At 47.3% G+C, this 21,917-nt stretch overlaps 2 protein-coding genes across 4 annotated transcripts in view; one reads left to right on the top strand and one right to left on the bottom strand.

Annotated features, from left to right (window-relative positions):
* Cka (Connector of kinase to AP-1) overlaps window positions 1-10,377 on the bottom strand; it is a 91,886-nt gene extending 81,509 nt beyond the window's left edge. For 2 of the 3 annotated variants that reach the window (XM_077695926.1, XM_077695927.1), the window contains exon 1: window positions 10,107-10,376. In XM_077695926.1, coding sequence (XP_077552052.1) covers window positions 10,107-10,313 — 207 coding nt within the window. In that variant the 5' untranslated portion in view covers window positions 10,314-10,376. Of the gene's footprint in view, window positions 1-10,106 lie in introns of all 3 variants that reach the window. The other variant, XM_077695925.1, reaches the window with a different exon arrangement.
* LOC144166404 (AP-4 complex subunit sigma-1-like) lies at window positions 9,397-19,924 on the top strand. The gene is made up of 6 exons (XM_077695928.1): window positions 9,397-10,089; window positions 11,118-11,277; window positions 15,383-15,469; window positions 16,560-16,628; window positions 16,725-16,736; window positions 19,566-19,924. Exons 1-6 carry the CDS (start codon window positions 9,929-9,931, stop codon window positions 19,683-19,685), a joined length of 609 nt encoding a protein of 202 aa, XP_077552054.1. The 5' UTR covers window positions 9,397-9,928; the 3' UTR covers window positions 19,686-19,924.
* The last annotated feature ends 1,993 nt before the right edge of the window (window positions 19,925-21,917 follow it).

Here is a 21,917-nt window from a genome sequence, read left to right as displayed (position 1 = left end):
CTGCAGTGACATCACCGGAACCGACCGCCCTACACCCGATAGGGAAGCCTTGTTCACATTAGTGAACCTAGATGGCGCCCTCATATCGTGGCAAGCAGTTTTCTGCCTTCAGTTTGTTTTTGACCACATTTAAACCTGGCTCGTATTTGTTCAGGAAGATTGGATTGGAAATAACTTTTATTGATCCAGCAGTAAAGTCTGCATGCAGACTTCAGACGTGGCCTTTGTCACCTTCCCGACCCCAACCGCAGCCGGAGCCCTGCTAGGCGTTCCCGGCCCGCCGGACTCCTGCCAAGCCGGTGCCACGATGACCCGCTGGACAACCTCGATTTGTAGGTCTTGGTTTCCTTGCCGAAAATAATCGTTTCGTGAGACATAGTGCTCGCTCTATAAATATGGTCCCGTAAGACACCGTTGTGCTTGCGTCAATCGGCCAGTGTCGTCTGAGACAACCCCAAAGCCCCGCAGTCCTGTGCAGCTTAACGAAGCATAGTGCGCGCAGTACCACAACAGCAGTACACATCGGTACTTTTATGTTTATGTGTGCTTTCGTAACTTCCACTGTTTACCCCACCATTCTTACTGTTCCAAAAAAGAATGTGCCCTAAATTTACGCGCACATAGCTCGTTCGGAGAGCCTATAATAAGCTCTGCTTAATTTGCATTTGCTTTTACCGGCATCCGCCAATCGCACAGCTGCCTGGTATGACATCATAGGTTCTGTTGCGGGAAATGAGCTAGTGGGTCGCATGGCCACCTCTTTTTTTTCCTACTTATGTAGCTTATTTGGGCGAAGTTTACATTAAAAGTGGTGTCAGTATCATTCTAACGAGGCAATTTTTCGAATGAACCAAACTTGTGTTTTCTCTTCATGGCTCCTTTAAGCAGTTAAAGCGGAAGCCTACAGGCTTAGTTCACCTGCAATGAGGGAAAAAACCCTATCGAAGCTGCTGGGAGCTATTGCAGCAATGTCACCATGGTTTGCAATGTGTTTTCATGCCATCCTGGTATCCAGAATTTCCAGTTCTCCCCCATTTCAACGTTGACACTGACTTCCTGCTTGCCCACGCACAGGCTCAACATGCCAGCAATCCCCCAAACGCAATACCGAGAACTTGCCAGCACGTTGTCGTAGCCGGTGGACGTCAACAAATCCTTAGGGGGACGAGGACGGTGCGAAAGAAATGGCCACTTGGGAGTGCGGCGTGCTCGCTAAGAAATGTGCCTAAATTGTGTTGAAAAAACTAAGAACATGGCCTGCCTGTCTTTGCTCCTGTGCTGCTGAGGCCAAGGACATGGGCTCAATCTCGACCTCACTGGCATTTTTTTTTTTTTGTGAATGCAAAACACAAAAATCCCACGTCTCCTTCAACATGAAACCTGTGGAGGAGCGAAGCATGCAGTTTGTAAGTGTATTCTTGGCACATTGGAGTTTTTGCCAACGGAGATGAAACCATTGAGGTGTACAGGAGGTACACAGCTTTGCTGCAAGTCTCTTTTAAACTCTTAAAGCCTCTTTGCTGCAAGTCTTGTGGTCTCTTAAACACAAAACTCTCTAGCGCAAGGTGTAAATGAGTTTCCCGGTGTTTTAAGTACCGCGACTACATGAAATGATGATTACGACAACGACAGGAGACGCCAACAGCCCCAGCCCCTATGGGGGCTTCGCCTCTAAGTCGAGATGTTGGTGCAAGTTAAAGATCCCCTGGGGGTGCAAGTCGCGCTGTAGCCCTCCCCAACAGCGCATCTCATTGCAGCTTTTGTGTGTAAAACTCCCGAAGATTCCTTTAGAAACTGTTTGCAAGTCCGTTCAGCGTCCCTTTAAGGCTCTGCAGTCAGCCCCCCTCCACCAAGGTTCAAAAGCCGAACCATCCACATTGAGGTGGATTACCTAGAAAAGCTGGTTTGGCATTATGGGGCTGCACACACTGACGAAACCAAAGGTCGGGGGCACCTAAGCACCTCCCACGGGTCAGGTACGAATGTCAACTTGAATGCCCGAGACGCCTTGCTTCCACCTTTCACCGAAAGGCTTTATAGTAATCTTGCCGCTTGGAACACTACGACTTGTTTCCTACACACTGCGGCGCTGGTTGTTTCTGCTGGCATGTACTGGGAGAGTTGGCGACAACAGTGGATTCCGCTGATCGCCCGTTTGCTCATTCAGCTCTGTTCTTTCACACCCTTCATCTGTGGTGGTGGACTGGCTTGGACGGCCACCTACTGTTACTACCAAGTTTCAGCCTCCCACTACAGAATGCTTCAACACCATGAAACCCGGTTTTCTGCACATTTCTTTGCCCGGGTAACCCCGTCCTCTGGGAATGCAATGCACATGGGGTATGCATACAGGGGCTGAAGGACAACTGGGCTTCCCTGCTAATAAGGCGCCACCCCCTTTTTTCGCCAGAAAAACCTCCCCCAGGCAAAATGCCAACACCTGGCACGCAGCTCAGAGGTTTACGGGTTAGACCAGCCGAACCAATAGGTGGTATTCGATGAAAAGTTTAGCGGTCAATTTCTTCGCTTGGCAACACTGGAAACGGCCACAGACATCGCCAATGCACCACAGACATGATGCGGCTTGGCCAACTGCACCCACACGCCGAAAAAAAAAAAAAAAAAAAAACGCGTGCGTTGCCTGCTCCGTTTCAACCTGATTCTCAATGGGAGGTTAACAGAGATATTATTAATTGCACTCACATTGGACTCGAGGCAATACCTTGCAATCGGCGAGGTAGAGTTCGTAACGAGCAACACAGTCCTGTGCGTAGCACGGACAAGTACCGTCATCCCGTGGAGCCCTACGTAATCAGTGACAGCGCACTTACACGGGGAGTTTGGCCTCGGTCATCGTGGGGTGCGGACGTGTTTTTCGTTCGCTCCTGCGCGGCCGGGGCGGTATCACGATTATGCCAGCCACGCGTCGCGAGCCATGAGCGATTTTCCCGGGCGACGCGCCCTCTGCTGCGTGGGGCCGTCGAGCGCCTGCTCCCGCTCGTCTGCCTGGATCTTCACCCAGCAAGCTCCCCTCACTTTGGACCGTCGTGCACAACTCATCGCAGCACAGCCCTCGCCTCTACGCTTCACCGCTCCTGTCGAGAACTTCTCCCGGACGCAGCATGACGCCAGGACCTGTGTTTGTGATGTGTTCTGTGCTTGGAGGCCCCCAGTGACTGTGGCAACGCTTCTTTTCTTTGCGGCGCCTTAACTTTTTCTATCTTTACCTATGTCCTTTTCTCTACCCTATCCTATTCACCCCCTTCTATATTCCCTACCCCCCGGACTGGGTTGCATGCCGGCGAGCCCCTAGATGGGCTCAAAATTATCCCCAGTCCATTTCTTGTCCTCTTCAAACCGAACCACTCAAGTCAAGTCAAGCGCACTTACACAGTTGCTTGCGTGCGCGCCTCGCCAGTGAATACAAGCTATAGGCAGGGTCGTCATCTTCCCCTCTCACTGGCTGTAATGGACAAGGCCTCTTCCATGGAACATGAACCATTGTAAGCTGTCCTCGCCGGCCGCAATCCATTCTTCGTCCACTCATGCTCTTACATTGACACTTTGCCTTGCTGACCTCCCAGTTGGAGCGGTCAATGTCCAAGGCATTTGTCTCCTTGCAGCTGCCCACCTCCCCATTCCACAAAAGCTCCACCTTGATACAGAGCCTGTTCGCTTTAATGCCGCACACTCTCTCCAAGCGCTTGCTCCACAAGTGGGGAAAAAAAAAAGTCGTAACTGGGAGGGAGCTGGCATATGCCCAAGTAGTACTCGTGGAGAGTGCCAGATTTTGCTGTGCAGATCCCCCTCCCCCTCCACTGGTAAATCAAGTCTCTTCTCGCACGATAGCTTGCCTTTCATTTCAGCCAGCAAGTCCACCTACCGACTTTGTGCCCTAAAGTGATCAGCCACTCAAAATTCAAAGCCAGACAACTTCCTCATCTTCGCAACTATCTCGTTTTTGGATGGTGTTGTGCAACAATGCTTCCCTCTCCTACAGACTTGACTTCATTCTTCAATTGCCACCATAATTACAGCCTATACAAGCTATAGCCATAGACATGGGCAATGGAGCTACCCGTCGCATGAACACGGTCAATGTAGACAAGTATGCTGCACCTCCAGCAACGACACCGAGGCATTCTTTGGCCTACCGAAGTTGTCTCAAATGTCCAAGCAAGAGAGGCAAGGAATGCGTGTCACTATGCGTACACAAAGGAAAATGTACTACAGTTATCTGCAAGAAGGCCAACGAAATGCCCGCTTACGACTTTCATGCCCACTTTGTCAGACTAGACACTCGGGAAGCCTGCACATCCAAATGACTTGGATAGACATTGAAGTAACGGAGCAACCCCAACCTATTTTATGGTCCCTAAGTGGTCGTAAAGGAGTACTTGGAAACGGCTGCGTGCCTTGCCTCACTGAAACAGCAGCTTTGAAACTGGCTGGGACTATCCAAGTACAGCCTAGTTACATCGCAGCTTACAATATTTAGAGACACTGAACGAGCCAGATTTTCACCTGCATGGCACAGCAAAACGTTTTGCAAGCGGTGGCTTAGTGGCCAAGGCATTATTCTGCTGAGTCCAAGGATGCGAGTTTGACTCCCGGCTATGGCGGCCGCTTTTCCAATGGAGGTGAAGAGCGAAAATCTCTGTGCGAAATTTCAGGGCCCATTAAAGATCCCCAGGAGGTCAAAATTAATCCACAGCCCTCCACTACACTGCGCCTCTAAACCAGTGTAGTTTCGGTGTGTTAAACCCCATAATCATCAATAAAAACAAGTTTTGAATACCTACTTGCCCAGAGACAAACGAAGGACAACATTTACCGAGAAACAGTGAAAAAGCAAGCCTTGGTTTAGACTGTGGTTCATCAAAGGGAGGGAGCAACGCCACAAGCATGCACAAAAATGAGTGACACGGTGCACCTTGAGTTATGAATTGCAAAGCATGTCAACCCATAACCAATAGGCATCCCAACTGACGGAGCACCCGGAATTCAGTTTTCGGGAGACTTATTGAGATGGCATTTTCTGGCGGTACGCATTCAGCTGTTTCGTCTAGTACACTTTCGTAGCAATGTTGCACTAAATTTTTAAACCGCATTTTTAGGAAAGAACATTCGCGTGGCCCCTTTTTCCCATTTCAAGGGCTTAAAACTTTACGCTGAACAGGGGAAAAGAAAACATCTAGAGGAACAAATACAGACTGCTACACAGGCCCAATCGAAACTGCACTAGCTATCATCCAGCTGCTTTCTTCATGCCCCACCTGCAATTCAAGCTGCACAGTGTGCTCACATTTTTCCCAGCCTGCCACATTTCGATGAAATGCTAGTGATATCCGTCAGCATGGCAAAAATCACTGTTGTGTGCTATGCTGCATGGAAGAACCAGGTTGCGTGCCCTTAAGCCCTTTTCTAATACGCGATACAAAGAGTTGGATTGCAGCACACCCCCCCCCCCCCCCCCCCCCTGAAACAGCTTCTATACCGCAGGCTGTAACCAGCTTCTTGGCCTCGAGCTGACTTCATTCAAGAAAAATGCACAACAAATTAGAGCCTGAACAACACAGCCCTGGCTAGCGACTTGCAATTTTCCAACCCTTGTCCTCTTTGAGCTGCCCTACAGTGATCACCAAAACAAAACTGGCCTAAACGTCAACGGCGTTGCTGCACCATTTCAATGAAACAATCAAGCCACCATCTTAAGATTCTAAACCCCCACAAAATTATATTAATTAAGATCCAACGTAGTTTCACCTCACTACGACGACATTTCCTTCTTTTTCCATGAAAAAGAAGGAAATAAATGTAGGCATACCTGCTATGCTCATAAATCTACCTGGCATGAAATGCAGCCACTTGAGGACACTGCACATCAAGACGCAGAGGTGATAAGGAGTGCTCGACCATTTGAGACTTCAACATTTGTACTTCATCACCGCTCACCTCTTTTGAAATGAGTACTGTCACGAATTTTCAAAGCCGAGATAACTACGTAAAAAGCTTCCTTTGTATATGGAGATAACACCTATGAAGTTTCAACCATAAGCGTTCAGCATAATAAATTTCAAAATAAATCTGCCCACACGAGAGAGCTCAGGAACGGACACCCCCTTTCAACATCGGCATCAGCATGACGCCATGTGCGTCTGGCCCCAAACTGACAACGTCAAGGCTCCCATGACATGGCCAAAGCGCTGGCTGTTGGCGCGCCTTTCTTTGTCTTGTGCATCCCGTCACAGTTTCGGGACTAATGTCATGCTGCGAACACTGACGTCAAGAGCGCTGTCCTATAATGGCGGCCGTGGTTTCTCCCTCAGTGTTTCTTTCATCAAATCCGAAACTGGCCCGAATACACGAGGCTGTAAACAATTATTCATGCTGTGATTGACCATCTAATGTGCCCTACCCGTAGCAGCAAGAAAAAAAAAAAAATCATAACACGAACATTTCGCGTGAGCACTCCTTCAAAGATGCCCCAAAGCAGACTTGGGAACATACAACCCTTGCTAATAGTCATGTAAGCACTGGCTGAGCATTTTTCTGCACATGACCGCGGTGTACAACCGCAAAATGAATGCATATGAAAAAAGAATGCACAAATAATGGTATGATCAGTGTTCCCTGAAAATGCAGTCTGCTCCAGACAACCAGCCACAGTGCACGCTATATCACTCGTATCTGGACAGGCCCATGTGTTAATGTTTATGCCAGTATGCATGACCTCTCCACAGAAGCTTATCTCTAGTTTTGCCATTGATCGGCACTTCTACATGTCACAGTTTTCAAAGGCTAAGGCTGTAGCACAATACATACTACTTGAGTGGCTATCCACATTACAAGCTTTTATGTATGCTGGGTCAAGAGATTTAATAAAAAGCACCACCTGACACCTGTCTGTAAGAATGTGCATAACAAATTGATACACTGCCTCGAAAAACAGATCCTGAAGTGTAGAGCAGCGCTTAATGTGCCCCGCGCATAAAGCAACCAACATAACACTCCAGCAAAACTTCGAAAAGTATTGACTGCTCCAGAAGGAGCTTCCCGGTGGAAAAGAAGTCTGAAGGAGCTTCTATTTGAACACAGGGCCTTTGTACAGAAGTTGGATGCAATAGCTAAACACCTTGAAGCCAAATGGGTTGTCTTCTAATTGGTGGCAAAGATGATGTGCTGTCGTGTGTATAGCCACTTCCAGCATGTCTGCCAGTTATCATAGACATATAGTGCTATTAATTTTCAAGAGAATGACCAGCAGCTCTTTGTCGCAGCACAGGAAATAAGCAGCCACAGTAGCTGCCAACTAGGCCAGTTGGCATGGCGGCCCACCAGCTCATGGGTACAACCCCGTCATGTGTGTTGCCCTGCGCCGCTATCTATTGCAAATGTTTGTCTCGGCAAATGCCCGCAAAAGCTTTTTCCAATCACGATGCACTCAGGATGGCAGCCTGTCGGCAACGTCCGTGCCCGACTAGTGCCCGCCAGTAACTGCGAGTTGACTCTTTCCTCCACTACTAGCAGGCAAACTCTGTTGGAAAGGTATAAATATCGAGACAAGCGAAACCGACAAACTGCTCTGATAAGGCAAACTTGTGGGCAGTCTTTCAAAACCCAGGACTCACCCCATAACCCTATGGTAGTGTCTATTGTCATGGCAACTGTGAGATTTACCGCCAGAAATTTCTCACGGCAGTCACTTCGCATTGGCTAAGAACGCTACCCGGAGATTTTATATAACAAATATTCCCTAAAAAGCCAAGTTTGCAGCTGCACCTGTAGCACTGTGGTATAAACGAGAAGGCTCAGGTTCGAATCCAACATTGCGATTGTTTTTAGCATTCGGAATTTTTCGGTCTTGATTTTGTTTGCTTTTTTTTTACACTGGTTTTTACTTTACCAAGCGATCGACGCAGAGGTCATCTAGAATGGGTTGGATTATATTTAATATAGCTTGCGTGTTGTTGGGCTGGGTTAGATTAGGTTTGTTGCAGGTTGGCTGGATTGGGGTAAGTTATGACGCATTCAGTGAGGTTACGTTGGGACGTAACCTAACAGCAAATTTTAGGCCAGCCAGCTTTTATGGAAACTGCCGTCAGAATTTCCCGGAGGTAATTCTCACGGCTAGCGTAAGATTAGACGCAGCCTAAACTCTACTCGAACTGAAAAAGTCTCGTCCCGCGATTGCGGAGCGCTATCGCGCTCTCAAATAGAGCTCTACCAACAAGGGAACGCACTTCACAAACCGCTAGATACAGGGACAAAAAGAATAAAGGCGGCGTTTTGCAACAACGGCGAACACGGAGCGCAAATGTTGCGCAACAACTGCACAGCTCAGAACGCGACCGTCGGTAATGACGCCCAGAGGGCTATTTCCTACCCCAGCTGTAAATTCTGCTGATATCTGCTACCCAAGAGCCCCTAAAACTACAGTGGCATCACCTAATAAAGTTGGAGCACCGTAAAATGACAAACAATACGTCATTTCTGCACTACGAAAAGACGAGTCTGCGTACGGCCGGGCGCAAGCAGAATACGAAGAGTTCCTTTTCCGCCAAACGTCGCATACAACGGGGTGGATTACAAGTTTCGGAATCGTGAGAAAAACTCAACATTTTGGGGGAAAGCACAACGAAACAAGCAGTCAGAGGCCACAGGCAGCAAGGAAACACGGAGAAAACAGATACGAAGACTGTTTTCCTACACACACACACACACAAAAGTGCTAGCGAAGGAGTTAAACGGTTCCCCCCCGCCCTTCCTCTTGGCGGACACGGCACAAAAACCAATAGTGCGCGCACTCTGCCCTCTTCGTGACATCGTCTCCCCTCGCGGAACATCGGAACGGGGGTGGGGGCAGACAAAACAGACAAGCAAAACGCAGCAGCGATCAACAAACGCGAGTGGCAGCTGGGAGGGGAGGACGCACCCCTCTTTTCCTCCAGCACACCCGCTGCCACATACCTGCCGAGACGTCGTCTCTCCCGGCTCACTGGGACGCGGAAGCGCAGCTTTGCACGCACGAATACGGAAAGACGACCAGAGAGGAAGCCATTCCACGCGGTAGCCGCTTCGTCGTATGGAGACCCGCTATTTCCTACACGACCGTGCTGTAGCCTTGCCTGCCTCGTGACAAAGTTTGCAAAACGCCACATCAGCGAGGACAGATCTACCGCGACTGACGGAGCCTCCTCGTCGAAGACGTCGTTCGATCAAAACGTACACGAATCCCGAAACAAGATCGCATCGCTGGAATTCTTCCGGCGTCGATAATAGCCGCCGACGCAGCGGCGATAGTACGCGGGGGTCGAGGCCGCCAGCCGTCGGCGACTGGGAGAGCGCGCACAAATAAAACGCACGCCGAAGCGCCCTAATAAAAACCTCGGGACGAGTTTAAAAGGGTTGAACGACGGCAGGCGTAACACGAAACACAGATGGAGAGAATAAATGGAGCAGGGGCGGGCGCCAACATAAGCTAACCTTGGAAACAGTTAGCGACCTAGAGTCGCAGTCAGAGCGTTCGGCGAACGCTGTCCCAGCCGCCACGGTCACACTTCCCAACGTCACAAGCGGTTCGCGCGGCTGTCACATCGCGGCGACGAGCTTTAGCGGAGCGAGAGCAGCGAGCCAGAAATTCGCGAGAGAGTTATCCCGGAGCCAGCGGAGGACCCGACAAAGGAGCGCCGATGGCGACGCCTGCTCGGCGCTCGCGGTGCCCGTCAAGCGGCCTAACAGGGCTTCGAGAGGCTCCGGAAGCCGGCCGCGGACCCGCCGACACGCTCCCGCTGCGCTACGAGCCGCTGTTCGCTCCAATTCGGCCGTTCTCGGCTTATTTTAGGCTTAAGGAAGCGAATAAACCTGAGCGCCATATTGCTTTTTCAAGCCAGCGCTAGCCATTGCCAGAGGCACAAGTTCGGTTTGTATGAATAAGCGCCGTTCGGGAGCGCCTGCCGACGGCCGCAGCCGCTGTCAACTGCCGGCGACACGGGCCGCTTTTTGGGCGACGGCACGAGCGGGGAGCGCGAGCTTGACAGGACACCAGCGGCCGCACACCACGGCGTGTTCCCGACGCGAACGAGACAGGCAAGCGTCACACTCACTTGAAACTCGGCCCTCTCGACGTCCCACTGGGCCCTCTCCATTTCGAAGCGCGCCCACTCGTGCTGTATGAAGTGTAATATCCCGGGTATGGAGTACTGGGGCCGCTGCGCCGGTTCTTCTTGGCTCATCTTGGCGTTTATGCCCATGGGGCCCCCGGGCGGCCCCAACTGGCCGGTGTGGTTCGTCGCGGAAGGAACGTCCTCCATCACTGCATGGTCGCCATTTACATTGGGGGCCAGCCGTGGCGGACGACGTCACTGGGAATGCCGGGATACATTTTCCTCGCGCCGTGACGTCACCGGCCTGCTCGCTGCTGTGACACGCACCAGATGACGCGGCGAGCGCTTGGGTCGTTCTGTTTATCGACGTTTAGCGGCGCTGCTCGAAGTATTAACTCAGGGAAAAAATTCGTTTGGTGCGTTCATTCCTCCACTTCGCGCGTGTTAGTGGCTTGTCTACTTTGTACTCGAGCTTTATCTGGCTTTATTCTTTTGTTGCTTTTGCTGTGAGGGCAACATGAAATGTTTTTATGCAATACTTTTGTTGCTCTGGAACTTGGACTTGTACTCACGCTATTTGTGTTCAATGCAGTGAATCTCGATGCGATATTTATGCAAAATAACTTCCGAAGCTGGCTGACATAACGGCAGTTCAAGGTGTGCTTACTTCACGTTAGCGCTCTGTTTCGTGAGTAAACGCCCGCACTGTTCAAAAACCTTTGCCAGCCGTGCAGTCACTAGATTAACGTTATCTGACCTATCATCTAGCTGAAGATATAGAGCTACCATTCTTGAAGAGGGGCGATGCGTTTTAGACGTAAGAGCGCACTTGAAAGCGTGCTCTGCCACATTTAGTATGAAACTGCGGTGAAGACAGCTTGCGAGGGGAAACTGCAGGGTTGTTGATGCGAATAACCGTTACTTGCTGCTCATTTGAGTGTAGCGGCGACAGAAATGGAAAGCAGAATTTCAGCTTGAGGCGCCGAATTTTTTTCTCATTGTGTTCTGCAGACTCCGGGTCCGTGCTGAAGGCATGTACAAGTTCCTGCTGATAGCCAACTGCGACCACCGGCTGCGCTATGGCTACTACTTTTACCCTGTCGACAAGGCGCAGAGACCGTCGCTGGAGAGCGCCCTCATCCAGAAGTGCCTTTCCAGAAACCAGAACAGTGTGAGTGGCAGTTTAAATTGTTGTGCCCGAAAAGGCAAGTTGGCCTGGTTGATGAAGATGTATACAGAAATGAGCAAAACAAGACGAGTATACACCAGCCTTGTTCGATGTATGCCTGTTCACTTGGTGGCGTTTTCTTTTCTTTTTCTGGTTGCTGATCAATTGCTGTGTTAAAATGCGGCCATAGTTATTCGCTGAATCAGTCGTTGCGCTGGATGCCTTGGAAAGCCGCCTTTGAGTCCGTGAAGATGGTCTCTTCGGGTAGCTAGCGGAGAATGAATAGTTTCCTTGATGGCGTAAAGCCCGGCTGAGATAGATGGTGTTGCTTTCTGGAGGCGATATCCGTGAAAATGTGGTTTGCTCAAAGTACAGACGGCTAATGTGGCCAGGTGTTCATTGTACATATATAGGCATACTAGTCGTGTCATTTCCCGGGGCATCCAGCAAGGGTCCAGGAAGATGGAATGTTTTCAGTCTTTGACGGAAACTTGAGTTACGATTTTGGGTGTTAATAAATGGGTCTATTGCATGCAGCTAGATTCGACACTATGGCCATGCCGGGCAGTTTTCTTTAAAAAGTACGGAGTAAAAGCCACATCCACATGTAATCGAGGCAAGCAGGGACCATTGATCTCTTCGCTTTCTTGTGACACACACAGCGCAAGAACAACACCTGTTGAAGATGAGCACAAGTACCGCCATTTGTGTAAAGTTTGTTATAATGGGAGTGTACGGCAAATCTGGTTGCTGGCAGTTCGAGGTTTATGTAGGGCACCTGACTACAGAATGGGGGATCTTGACTGTGTATCTGTATCTGCATAGCAGTGTCGCTGCGTCTCTGAGAACAAGCAGCAGTTGACACTCTAGGTCACCAGGCTACCAACAGTAGAACGTATGCCCAAAGTACAGGTGCCGCAAAAAGCAAATGGAGCGCGGCTTTGTGAAATGAGAAAAATTCCTATTTTAAGCGGCTGCCAGCGTAGATAGAATATGTGCGGCCCGATTTTATTTTAGAATGACTTTTGAAAAGCTGTCCTGTCGTCTTTCTTTCCTAGTGTCCCCGTTTTTTACGCTGTTTCCTCAAGATGATACATAACCAGTACCAACTCGCCCAAATGTTGATCCTTCTGCTTTTGAAAAGCCACTTAGAGGTTGCTGGCTAGGCACGTGGCCTAGAAATCCCCTTGAAATCTCGAACCCGTGCTCCATTTACTTTTTGGGACACCTGTACATTAATCGGAACATTCAAGTCGACGTACTTGTGCTCTTCCTACTGCAATTTCATTGCTACTGAGGTGGTGATTTTGTTGACAATGGGTTGTAGATGTAGTTTGCCTTTTCAATGAACAGGCACCGGGAAGTGAGTGGAGAGTGTCGGTATCAGAGGGCTACTGAAGACACTGAGAGAATCCAGTGAGCAAGTAAGTTAGACAGCGTAGATTATTCGACTGCAGTGTAATGCTGAAACCCATGTCAGAGGCATGGAACAGGAAGTTTACTTGGGCTTAGACAGGACAGAACCTGAGCCTGTGTGCCAAGCACCTTGACTTTTTCAGTGCCTCTTGAGGGCCTTCATGTCAAGCTGTACCGTCAAAGAAGACAAAATTTCCTGCTATGAAATTGCTCGCAATTTCACCGTGAAATGATTTGGTGGAACTGTAACAAGTCATTTTTTTTGTTTCTTAACAAGGAACGGCATACATTCCCTAGGCAAAAATCTGTTAATTGCAGTCAGATTCCACGCCAGGCTGTGTTAAAGGAGCCATGAAGACAAAATACAAGTTTGGTTCATTCAAAAGATTGCCTCGTTAGAATCATACTGACACCAATTTTGACGCAAACTTCGCTCAAATAAGCTACATAATTAGGAAAAAAGGGAATGGCCATGCGACCCACCAGCTCATTTTCCGCAACAGAACCTATGATGTCATACCAGCCAGCCCTGCGATTGGTGGAGGCAGGCAAAAGCAAACGCAAATTAGGCAGAGCTCATAAGCTTGCCGAATGAGCCATGTGCGCTTAAATTTAGGCCGCATTCTTTTTAAAGCAGTAAGAATTGTGGGACCGACAGTGGAAGCTACGAAAACGTAAACATAGAAGTGCCAATGCGTACTGGTGTTGGTACTGCGCGCGCTATGCTTGGTTTAGCTGCACAGGACTGCGGGGCTTTGGGTTGTCTCAGACGACACTAGCCAATTGACGCAAGCGACGGTGTCTTACGTGACCATATTTGTCGAGCGAGCACTATGTTTTAAGAAACTATTCTTTTCTCCCTGAACAAAAACAAGCCAGGTTCAAATACAGTCAAAAACAGACCAGAGGTAGAAAACGGCTTGCCACGGTATGGTGGTGCCGTCTAGGTTCACTAACAATAAACAAGGCTTTCCAACCGGCTGCAGAGTGGTCGCTTCCTGTGATGTCATTGCAGACCACGAAAACACACGATTTAGCGGGAAAATCAAAATTTTCATGTAAATTGATTAATTTCTCAGTGAATAAAACATCGACTGCATCCAGACAAGCTCTGGGGACACTATAAAACACGAAATCTTTTGAATAAAACAAGCTTGTATTTTGTCTTCATGGCTCCTTTAAGCATAAAGTCGTCAGTGCATCTCATCCCAGGGCAGTTTTGTATGTGTCTGCCACCGCGTCGTCATACATCAACAGAGAACCTGCAAAACCGTGAGCCCAAGAGCCCACGCGTCATCATTCTGCCCAACACGCACATCTTCCTGGGAAGTCTGTCAAGAACTTAGACCAAGACATCATGCTTAAAGTGTAAATGATAGTGCATGTACTTAAGCTCATACAAGCTATGCCACAGAAGGGTGTCACCACGTGTCACTCGTTATTTCCACCTTGCGTTTTGTTGCATAGCAAGTTTTGTTGTTGATAGCAAGTTTTGTTGCACTATCCACCTGTGTATGTGCATGTTTCACATCAGATTTTATCCGTCAAGTGATACAACCACAAGTAAAATGATAATTTAACTCTTTCACTGTCGAGTGTTTCTCACCGTGACACACTCCCAGTGCCAGCTTGGTTTCCGGAATATCAGGGAAGGAGCATAGATATTTATTCGGCTATGATGACTTCTGGAACGTAACACGTTGAAAGGAAAGAGCGTGGGTGAGAAATCACCATTCTTCAAGATAATTTCAGTTTGCCGTGCACACTTCCGGGACGACGACCCCACCGTTTCAATATCAGAATCTGATACTGTGGAACTGGCACCCCTTCTTCGGATGAGAAACTCAAAATGCGAATCCAAGCTCGGCTCATATTCGGATCGGGATCGGAAGATCACGATCCGAATATGAGCTGAGCTTGAATTCGCAGTCAAAGGCCGCACGTGGTCAGCCATCCGAAAGTAACCACGCGCATAGAGGGAGCATTTTCAGCAGCCCACACATGCACAGAAATGACGCGTTGCAACGTCATGATGGCAGATAGAGATAAAAAGGGGATGCAACATTGATACAACAACCTTGTTTGCTCCTGACAGCGGCAAGTGAGGGCGTGGCGAGCGAGCAATAGCCGCGATTGAGTTTTGTTTTGGTCTATTGGAGTGGGAACGGCGCGCTGGGCTAACCTGGCGCGTTGTAGCAGAGTGGGAACAGAATAAAAAAAACCTAGAGACCCGTTGCAGATTGCACAACAACCCTTGCACCCGTAATCGCACGCGTGCCACATGGTCACTCATCCTGACAGAGTACGGCGCGCGGAGCGACCATGCCGCCCAGCAGCGAAGGCTGGGTGCAGTCGCTCCGTACTCTTCAATATACCGACGCAGAGAGAGCTAGCAAGTGAAAATATGAGCTACTAGAAAGATTCGACAGATAGTGCGAGCAGTCCAGGCACGCCAAATTTGCGCTATGGCGCGAATTTTTGAACGTTAAATGGAGAACGTACCGGTACGTCAGTGACACTACGGAGGGGAAAAGCGAAAACGTACCGTTACGTCAGTGACAGCGAAAGGGTTAAAATAAATGACGTTGCTATACCGATCGGATTACCTTAGCACACTCCAAAGCTTTGTGCAACAGTTTATATTACAGGTAAATTGTGGTGTGACACCTTTCCTTTCTGTCTTACGTTCCAGTGCTCTTTCTTTGTGCACGACGGTTTCAGCATTGTCTACCGCCGAGTAGGACAACTCATCTTCATCATCGGCACAGACGGCGATGAGGTAACCTTTCCATTTTTTGTTTTTAGTACCAACTCAATTTACTTCATAAGCTCTAAAAACAGCCTTGCATCCTGCAGTGGACGCTGTCGCCCAAGGTCTCTTGTAACCGGAAATTCTAAAAACACTGAGGAGTCAGACTAGGTCACTTTGTATACATCAGGACCAAAGTGTGTTTAACCATTTCTACTCATAGTAGTTTTTTAGCAAGTGCTGATTGTATTACCTTCCTTCCTGGTGGTAGAGGACTTCACTCACTGTTCTCACAATACCGTTAAAGGGCTGTTAGATGTTCGTCAGCTTCAACTGCCACCACTTTCGGCCTTTAGTGTCTTTGTCATCATCATCCTGCTCTGGTTTATTTGCTAGGGCACCGTTTACTTGCACGAAGATTACATGTTCTGTAATCTCTTTATCTCACACGAAGTCCACATCTGCAGACACAATTCTTCTCAAAAGATTCTGGTACCTCTGCAGTCTATTCACAAGATTTTCCATATATCTCTTTAATCGTGCTTCTTATAAATAATGAGGACTTTACTCTAGGGACTTAAAAATGTTGTCCTTAGTAATGAGGTTTACCCGCCGCGTTGGCTCAGTGGCTAAGGCGTTGCGCTGCTGAGCACGAGGTAGCGGGTTCGATTCCCGGCCGCGGCGGCCGCTTTTCTGCTGGAAGTGAAAAGCAAAAACGCCCGTGGGTGCGAGATTTCGGCGCACGTTCAAGATCCCCAGGTTGTCCAAGTTAATCCGGAGCCCTCCACTACAGCGCGCCTCATCGCCTCCGCTGCATCAGTGCGTTAAACGTTAAATCAATCTATCAGTAATGAGGTTTAACTGTATTCACAAAAGGACACTGGAGCGCTAGGAGGGACACTTTACACCTTGTCCTGAAATTTTTGAAGGACACTAATCTTTGTGAGTTTCGCTGATCGGTTGCAAATATGCCACTTGGGCAGAGCAATGCTTGGCACGCCTTGCAAGACTAGGTCTTCCAGTTTGCTAACAACTCACTCACTCGTACTGTTATGTAACAAGCTTCCCTCGAAGCAGCGCACTGTTATGAAGTGAATTTCGTTTGCGTTTTTCATTGCAGAACAACCTCGCAGTGTACGAATTTGTCCACGCTTTCATCCAGGTCCTAGATGCCTATTTTTCCGGAGTGGTGAGTGATACTGTTGCAGTGACGGAAAGTTATTGTCGTGAGTGAACTGATCAAGCTGTACTGTCTTCTTTCTTTGTTTTGTTTTGTTTGTTTCAGACTGAGAAGAAAGTATCCTTGAACTGTAGAAAAAAAAAGCATTCTACGCCTGCCTCTCGTGTTCACTCAAAGCTCTTTTTCTGGTTGGTGGTCAATTTTTTTACCATGTCAAAGGGTCTTCCAGTAACGCACTGGGTCAGTTAAAAGGCTGCAGTTGGTGGCAACTGCAACTATTCTATTATTTATGCACGAAATCGGAGTAAACTTGGAGCACTAAAGCTAATGACTGCCACAAAGCCAAAGCAAATTGGCTGGCAGGTACTTTTTGAGTTGTGGACACAACTGCACAGTGAATATTTTTTGTAATTGTACGGCTAATTAAGAGTGGTATACTTGTCTTTCAAATTTTTGCATTGCTCTATGTATATGCAAAGGTGAGCAGCTCGCGATAAAGCTGCTCATTTATTTTTCTAGTATCATTCGGCGTCAGTAAAAATCGGCGAAACATTTGCATGTATTTGGTCACCTCGAAGGAATGCGTGAATGCTGAAAAATGTGCTCATGTTTTTCTGGTTCTGTTATGGCTACCCGAGATGGAAAAAAACTAAATGAACAACTCTGTTGCACAGAATTCATTCTTCTGGACAATGATGAAAAAAACAAAAACTGAGGAAATTCGCTCCTAATTAGTTCAGTAATCATCATTACTAGAGTGAAGATTTGTGTAAACTGATTCATGTTTCTAGCGTGAGATATGGTCAGCTGTACGTGTGCTCCTCCTGTCTTGATGAAATTTGGTGCATAAACAGCACAGGCTACTACCTTTTAAGTGCCCACTCTTTCGATTAACTTCAATTTTACAAACTGATCAAAATGAAATCGCTTTTTCTAACACTAAGACAACACACAACTTTGCTTTATGTGAAAGACTTAGCAGTAAGCCATGCGGCAGTTTCATTCGATGAAAAATTGCTTTCATTGCGGAGGAATTTATGTTTTGAAGGACACATCTCAAATACCTGTCTCCTAAAAAAAAAAGAAAAGCTTACAACATATCCAAAGCTGGTGCAACATATGTGGGGGAGAAGCAGCAAGCGTAGGCGGTCGCATATACTGTATTGTCTAGAGTGAATGCAGCCTAACTTGAAATGGGGATATTGTGGTGGTAGAACCTAGCAGGGCATTATTTGAGCTATGCAATGACATGGTCGCAAATGCCATGCCTCCTTCAGACAACTGACCTAAGCCGAGGGTTATGTCTGGCTACCATCCCTAATTATTTCTTTTGATCTTGATAGCACCACACTGCGACAAGAGCCACATAGGGATTGTGCCACATCTTTAAGGGGCAGACTGGTCTTGGAGCTATTTTTTTATTTACCAACCAATTTTAATGAAACTGCACTGCATTATAGAGTTCTTTGTGCTGATTTCACATCTGCCATTATATTTTTTGTAAGTTGATTAGATTTATTGATTGTGGTGTTTAACGCGCCGACGCAACGCAGGCGATGAGGCGCGCCGTAGTGGAGGGCTCCGGATTAATTTTGACCGCCTGGGGATCTTCAACGTGCGCCGAAACCTCGAACACACGGGCGTTTTTGCTTTTCGCCTCCATCATAAAAGCGGCCGCCGCGGCCGGGAATCGAACCCGCGACCTCGTGCTCAGCAGCGCAACGCCTTAGCCACTGAGCCACCGCAGCGGGTCTGTAAGTTGATTACATTTTGAGTTAATTGATGATTAATTGCCATTATTTTGGGTCACAGTTACAAAATAACCACTCCATACAGAATGGCAATTACCACGTGGCTAGGCAGACAAATGACTAAAGAATACAACATAGGAAGAACTTTTTTGATTCAGCTATTTTTGGTCGTTTTACAACACAGTGAACTTCGCTTCTCCCACGCTGTGCCAGAAATGGTTCGCAGGTGGTGCCACTTAAACACAATAATAATTTTCCAAAGCCTCCATTTGAAAAATTTGTTTCCAAAAATGTATTCTCCACACATTTCGGTATCAGAAGCAAAAACAATTACAGTTGTACCTGCTTTGGGTGCCGAGATATCTGAGGACGAAATGCTAGCTTTGCATTGCAACAAAAGTGCCGTTTCACCATCGAATTCTGCGCTAACTAAGCTGTAGAGTGCGCTTTAAAATGCTATTATAATATAATAACAACAAAATATGGTGCCTTTTGATGAGGAAATTTACAGACTGATGTAAAAATGGCCGTGGAGGCTGAAAATGCCATTTTTCTGAAAACGCTTTTTGTGACTGTTTTTCGGCCCCAAAGACCTAACTGCCTCCTTAAGTTACAAGGTTTGTGCTTGGTTGCCCGAGTTTTCAATACTTAGCCATTCACCATGAATAACTGCCTTTACCAGTAATTCAGTTTTCAAGTTTTCACTTTCGGGTTAGAGGCCCACAATGCTCTGATATCTCGTTTGTTTCCAGTGGCATCAAGCAGACCATATAAGCGGCAGCATTGGGCAATCGCAGGAGCATGCCTTGAGGTACAGGAACAGTGCCTTTCTTACTTACCTTGCCTAAATTAGTGCGGCTCGTGTTAAACTTGTTGTATTGGTACGCCACCATGCTGACCTTCTGACTGAAGCAAATTTGTTTGCTGTTTTCACAATCCCACAATCAAGAGAGGTAGTGCTGAAATATAGTGAACATTGGGGCTCTTCAGTTCAGTCTCGGACTTCCCGGAGTATGTCCACAGGTAGTTCGAGGAGTCCCCAGGCCATAGAAATATATGTGAAAAGCGAATGCCAAATTGCGTCTCAGGTAGTGTGCGGTGAGTCCGAGATGCATAATCGAACATCCCCGTTGATTGCGAGTGAATTGAATTCATGATGGCCACTGCAAGTTGACCTTGATTCGAGAACAACCAGATCATCGCCGACTTCCACAAGCTCCACCTGGTCCTGCAGCAGATGGTCAGCAACGGACGCGTCGCGGAGACAAACGTCCAGAACGTCCTGGAGCGACTGAGGGCCTTCGATGGTGTCTGAAACATGCGGCCTCTGCTGCAAAGATGGCCACTGCATGGTGCTGCACCACGTGGGCTGAGAATTGCCCTGTTGTAGCAGATGGAGCTCACGAACAAATGTACAGACCACATTACCACCATGTGTCCGAGGGAAGATTGAAACATAAGATGTGTAGATACCATTTACCGGCTACACGTAGTCTGTTACACCTTTACAGCATCATTTCTTGCAAGCTGAAGTGTTTGAAAATAAAGTTGTTTAGAGAACGTTTGTGTCATCCTTGAGTGGTGTTTATGAGTGCTGAGTGCAGATTGCCTTTTGAACGTCATTGTATACTAAATGATGGTGTTTTCCTTCAGCAGGGTTCAGTCTGCCAGCACACTTTAATTGTCAATACTGATGCTGCTTCATCACTTGCATCTCTTAGTGCTCCATCTCAACAACTCCAGACTACTGCACGTTGGTTTTTTTGTTACCCTTGTCTGGGAGCACAGAAACTCAAACTGCACTGCTGCTTGCTAACTGTACAGCAAGTGTGCGTCTTCAACAGTCCAATATGTGCTGTGGTCAGTCACTATAATCGTTGCAGGCCCTGTATTAAACAGACCTGGGAGCGTGACGCTGGAGTCATCCATGCCAGTAAAATAGTGACTTGGGAGGACATGGCCTTGGGAAAATGGGTGGTTGAAATGGTCTTCTAAAGCGAAAGTTCTTTCGTAGTGGGACCGATGGTGTTCTGTCAAAAAACCAATGCATTTCCCCATAGACCAGTTGGTCGACCGAAAAGCTCTGAAAATATCTCTGGACACGGCATGCGTGCGTGCAACCGGGCTTCAATTGTGTCGAAACATTCATTTGGAAATTGCAGAAAAGGTGTACGGTTCTGGATAAGACAATCTTTGCATTGATCACGAAGGAAGAGTACTTTAGTGTATACCTTTATCTCATAAACCATGTATCTGTATACATTTACATCCTTTATAGATGTGTTTACTTAGAGCCCGAAAAATCGTCGCATGAGTTCCTTCTTCATTTGCGATTTGAGCCTTTGAAGGTTTGGTGATCGATTGGATGCACTGTTAGATGCATGCTTCGATGTGAGAAAGCTTTTTTGCTTCTCTCAACTTTCCTTACGAAGCGATAGTAAGTTTTTATTGATTGGAGGACAATTGGTCTAGTTAATCTCTGCTTATGATGTGCGAATGGATGGGGGTGTACCTGTGAAACTAGTGCAGCTACGCATTCAGTGTGCCGTTAAATAACCCGCCCGTGCTAGATTTCACATGCTAATTATTAAAGGGGACACTGGTCTTGCGGATCGGAAATTTGCCAAGAAATGAATTTTTTTGTATTAATTTTATTTGCAGTCTACAGGTCCCAAAGAATGTACCGTCAGGAGTAAAAAAGTTTTATGGACCCCAAAAGCAGCAGTTTTAAGTTATTTCTCTGCTGCACGGCGGCCCGGGGTCTTATGTGTGGTATTTTTGCAATAATCTCGTAATTATACGTTATCTCATGGCCATACCACAGTTTTTGGGCTGCTACTGGAAATGAAATAACCTACAATTGCCATTTCCGTGGTCAGTAAATTTTGCTCATGGTTATACCTGCAGAATATTATACGCTTTCGCCCATTGAATTTGCCTAAATGACCATTTCCACCTATGTTTCCAAACTTCGTGCCTTGTTTTCTCAGGACAAATTTTTTTCCCTAGAGGTCAACTGTCGGGTACAATAACTTGGGATGTGCTGGTCCGATTTGTGTCATTTTTGCTGCTTTCGAAAGCTTACAAACTGAACAGCGCAATAAAATCACAATTTAGAATTTCTTCTTTCTTATAGAACCTTTTATACAGTTTGTTTGAAGAAACATTAGTACTTGATGACCTAACATTTGATAGGTTTACAGCATTCGCACAAACAATGCTAAAATTACTGCAGTGGTATAGTTGCAGTCTATGGTCGTTCCTCAGGCAAAGGAATAAAAAGTGTTGGAGTATTTCACAGGTAGATAATGAAAAAAATTGCCCGAAATGAAACGCCATAACAAGTTGCACAACTCTGACCTACAGTACCACATACAAAAACTGGCTGCATATTTGTGCTCAGAGTGCTAAAGACATGTACTGTGCAAACCTCAAGCAGATAGGTTAAAAAACATGTTCCCCCTTAAAAGTCGCGACCTCAACAAAACCACAGTGACTGTCTTACATTTGCCTCTGGTCACCATTGCTAATTTGATGGCTTTACCAA

Source organism: Haemaphysalis longicornis, unplaced genomic scaffold (genome assembly GCF_048455015.1).
Source record: "Haemaphysalis longicornis isolate Haplotype H1 unplaced genomic scaffold, Haemaphysalis longicornis Haplotype H1 scaffold_17, whole genome shotgun sequence".
Classification (NCBI taxonomy): Eukaryota; Metazoa; Arthropoda; class Arachnida; order Ixodida; family Ixodidae; genus Haemaphysalis; species Haemaphysalis longicornis.
Note: the sequence above shows the minus strand (reverse complement) of the source record. Positions and strands in the feature narration are given on the sequence as shown.

Coding starts and splice junctions, on each gene's coding strand:
- LOC144166404 (XM_077695928.1), top strand. CDS start 9,929: ATGAATAAGCGCCGTTCGGGAGCGCCTGCCGACGGCCGCAGCCGCTGT. Junction 10,090..11,117: donor TCCCGACGCGAACGAGACAG/GCAAGCGTCACA, acceptor TGTGTTCTGCAG/ACTCCGGGTCCGTGCTGAAG. Junction 11,278..15,382: donor TTTCCAGAAACCAGAACAGT/GTGAGTGGCAGT, acceptor CTTACGTTCCAG/TGCTCTTTCTTTGTGCACGA.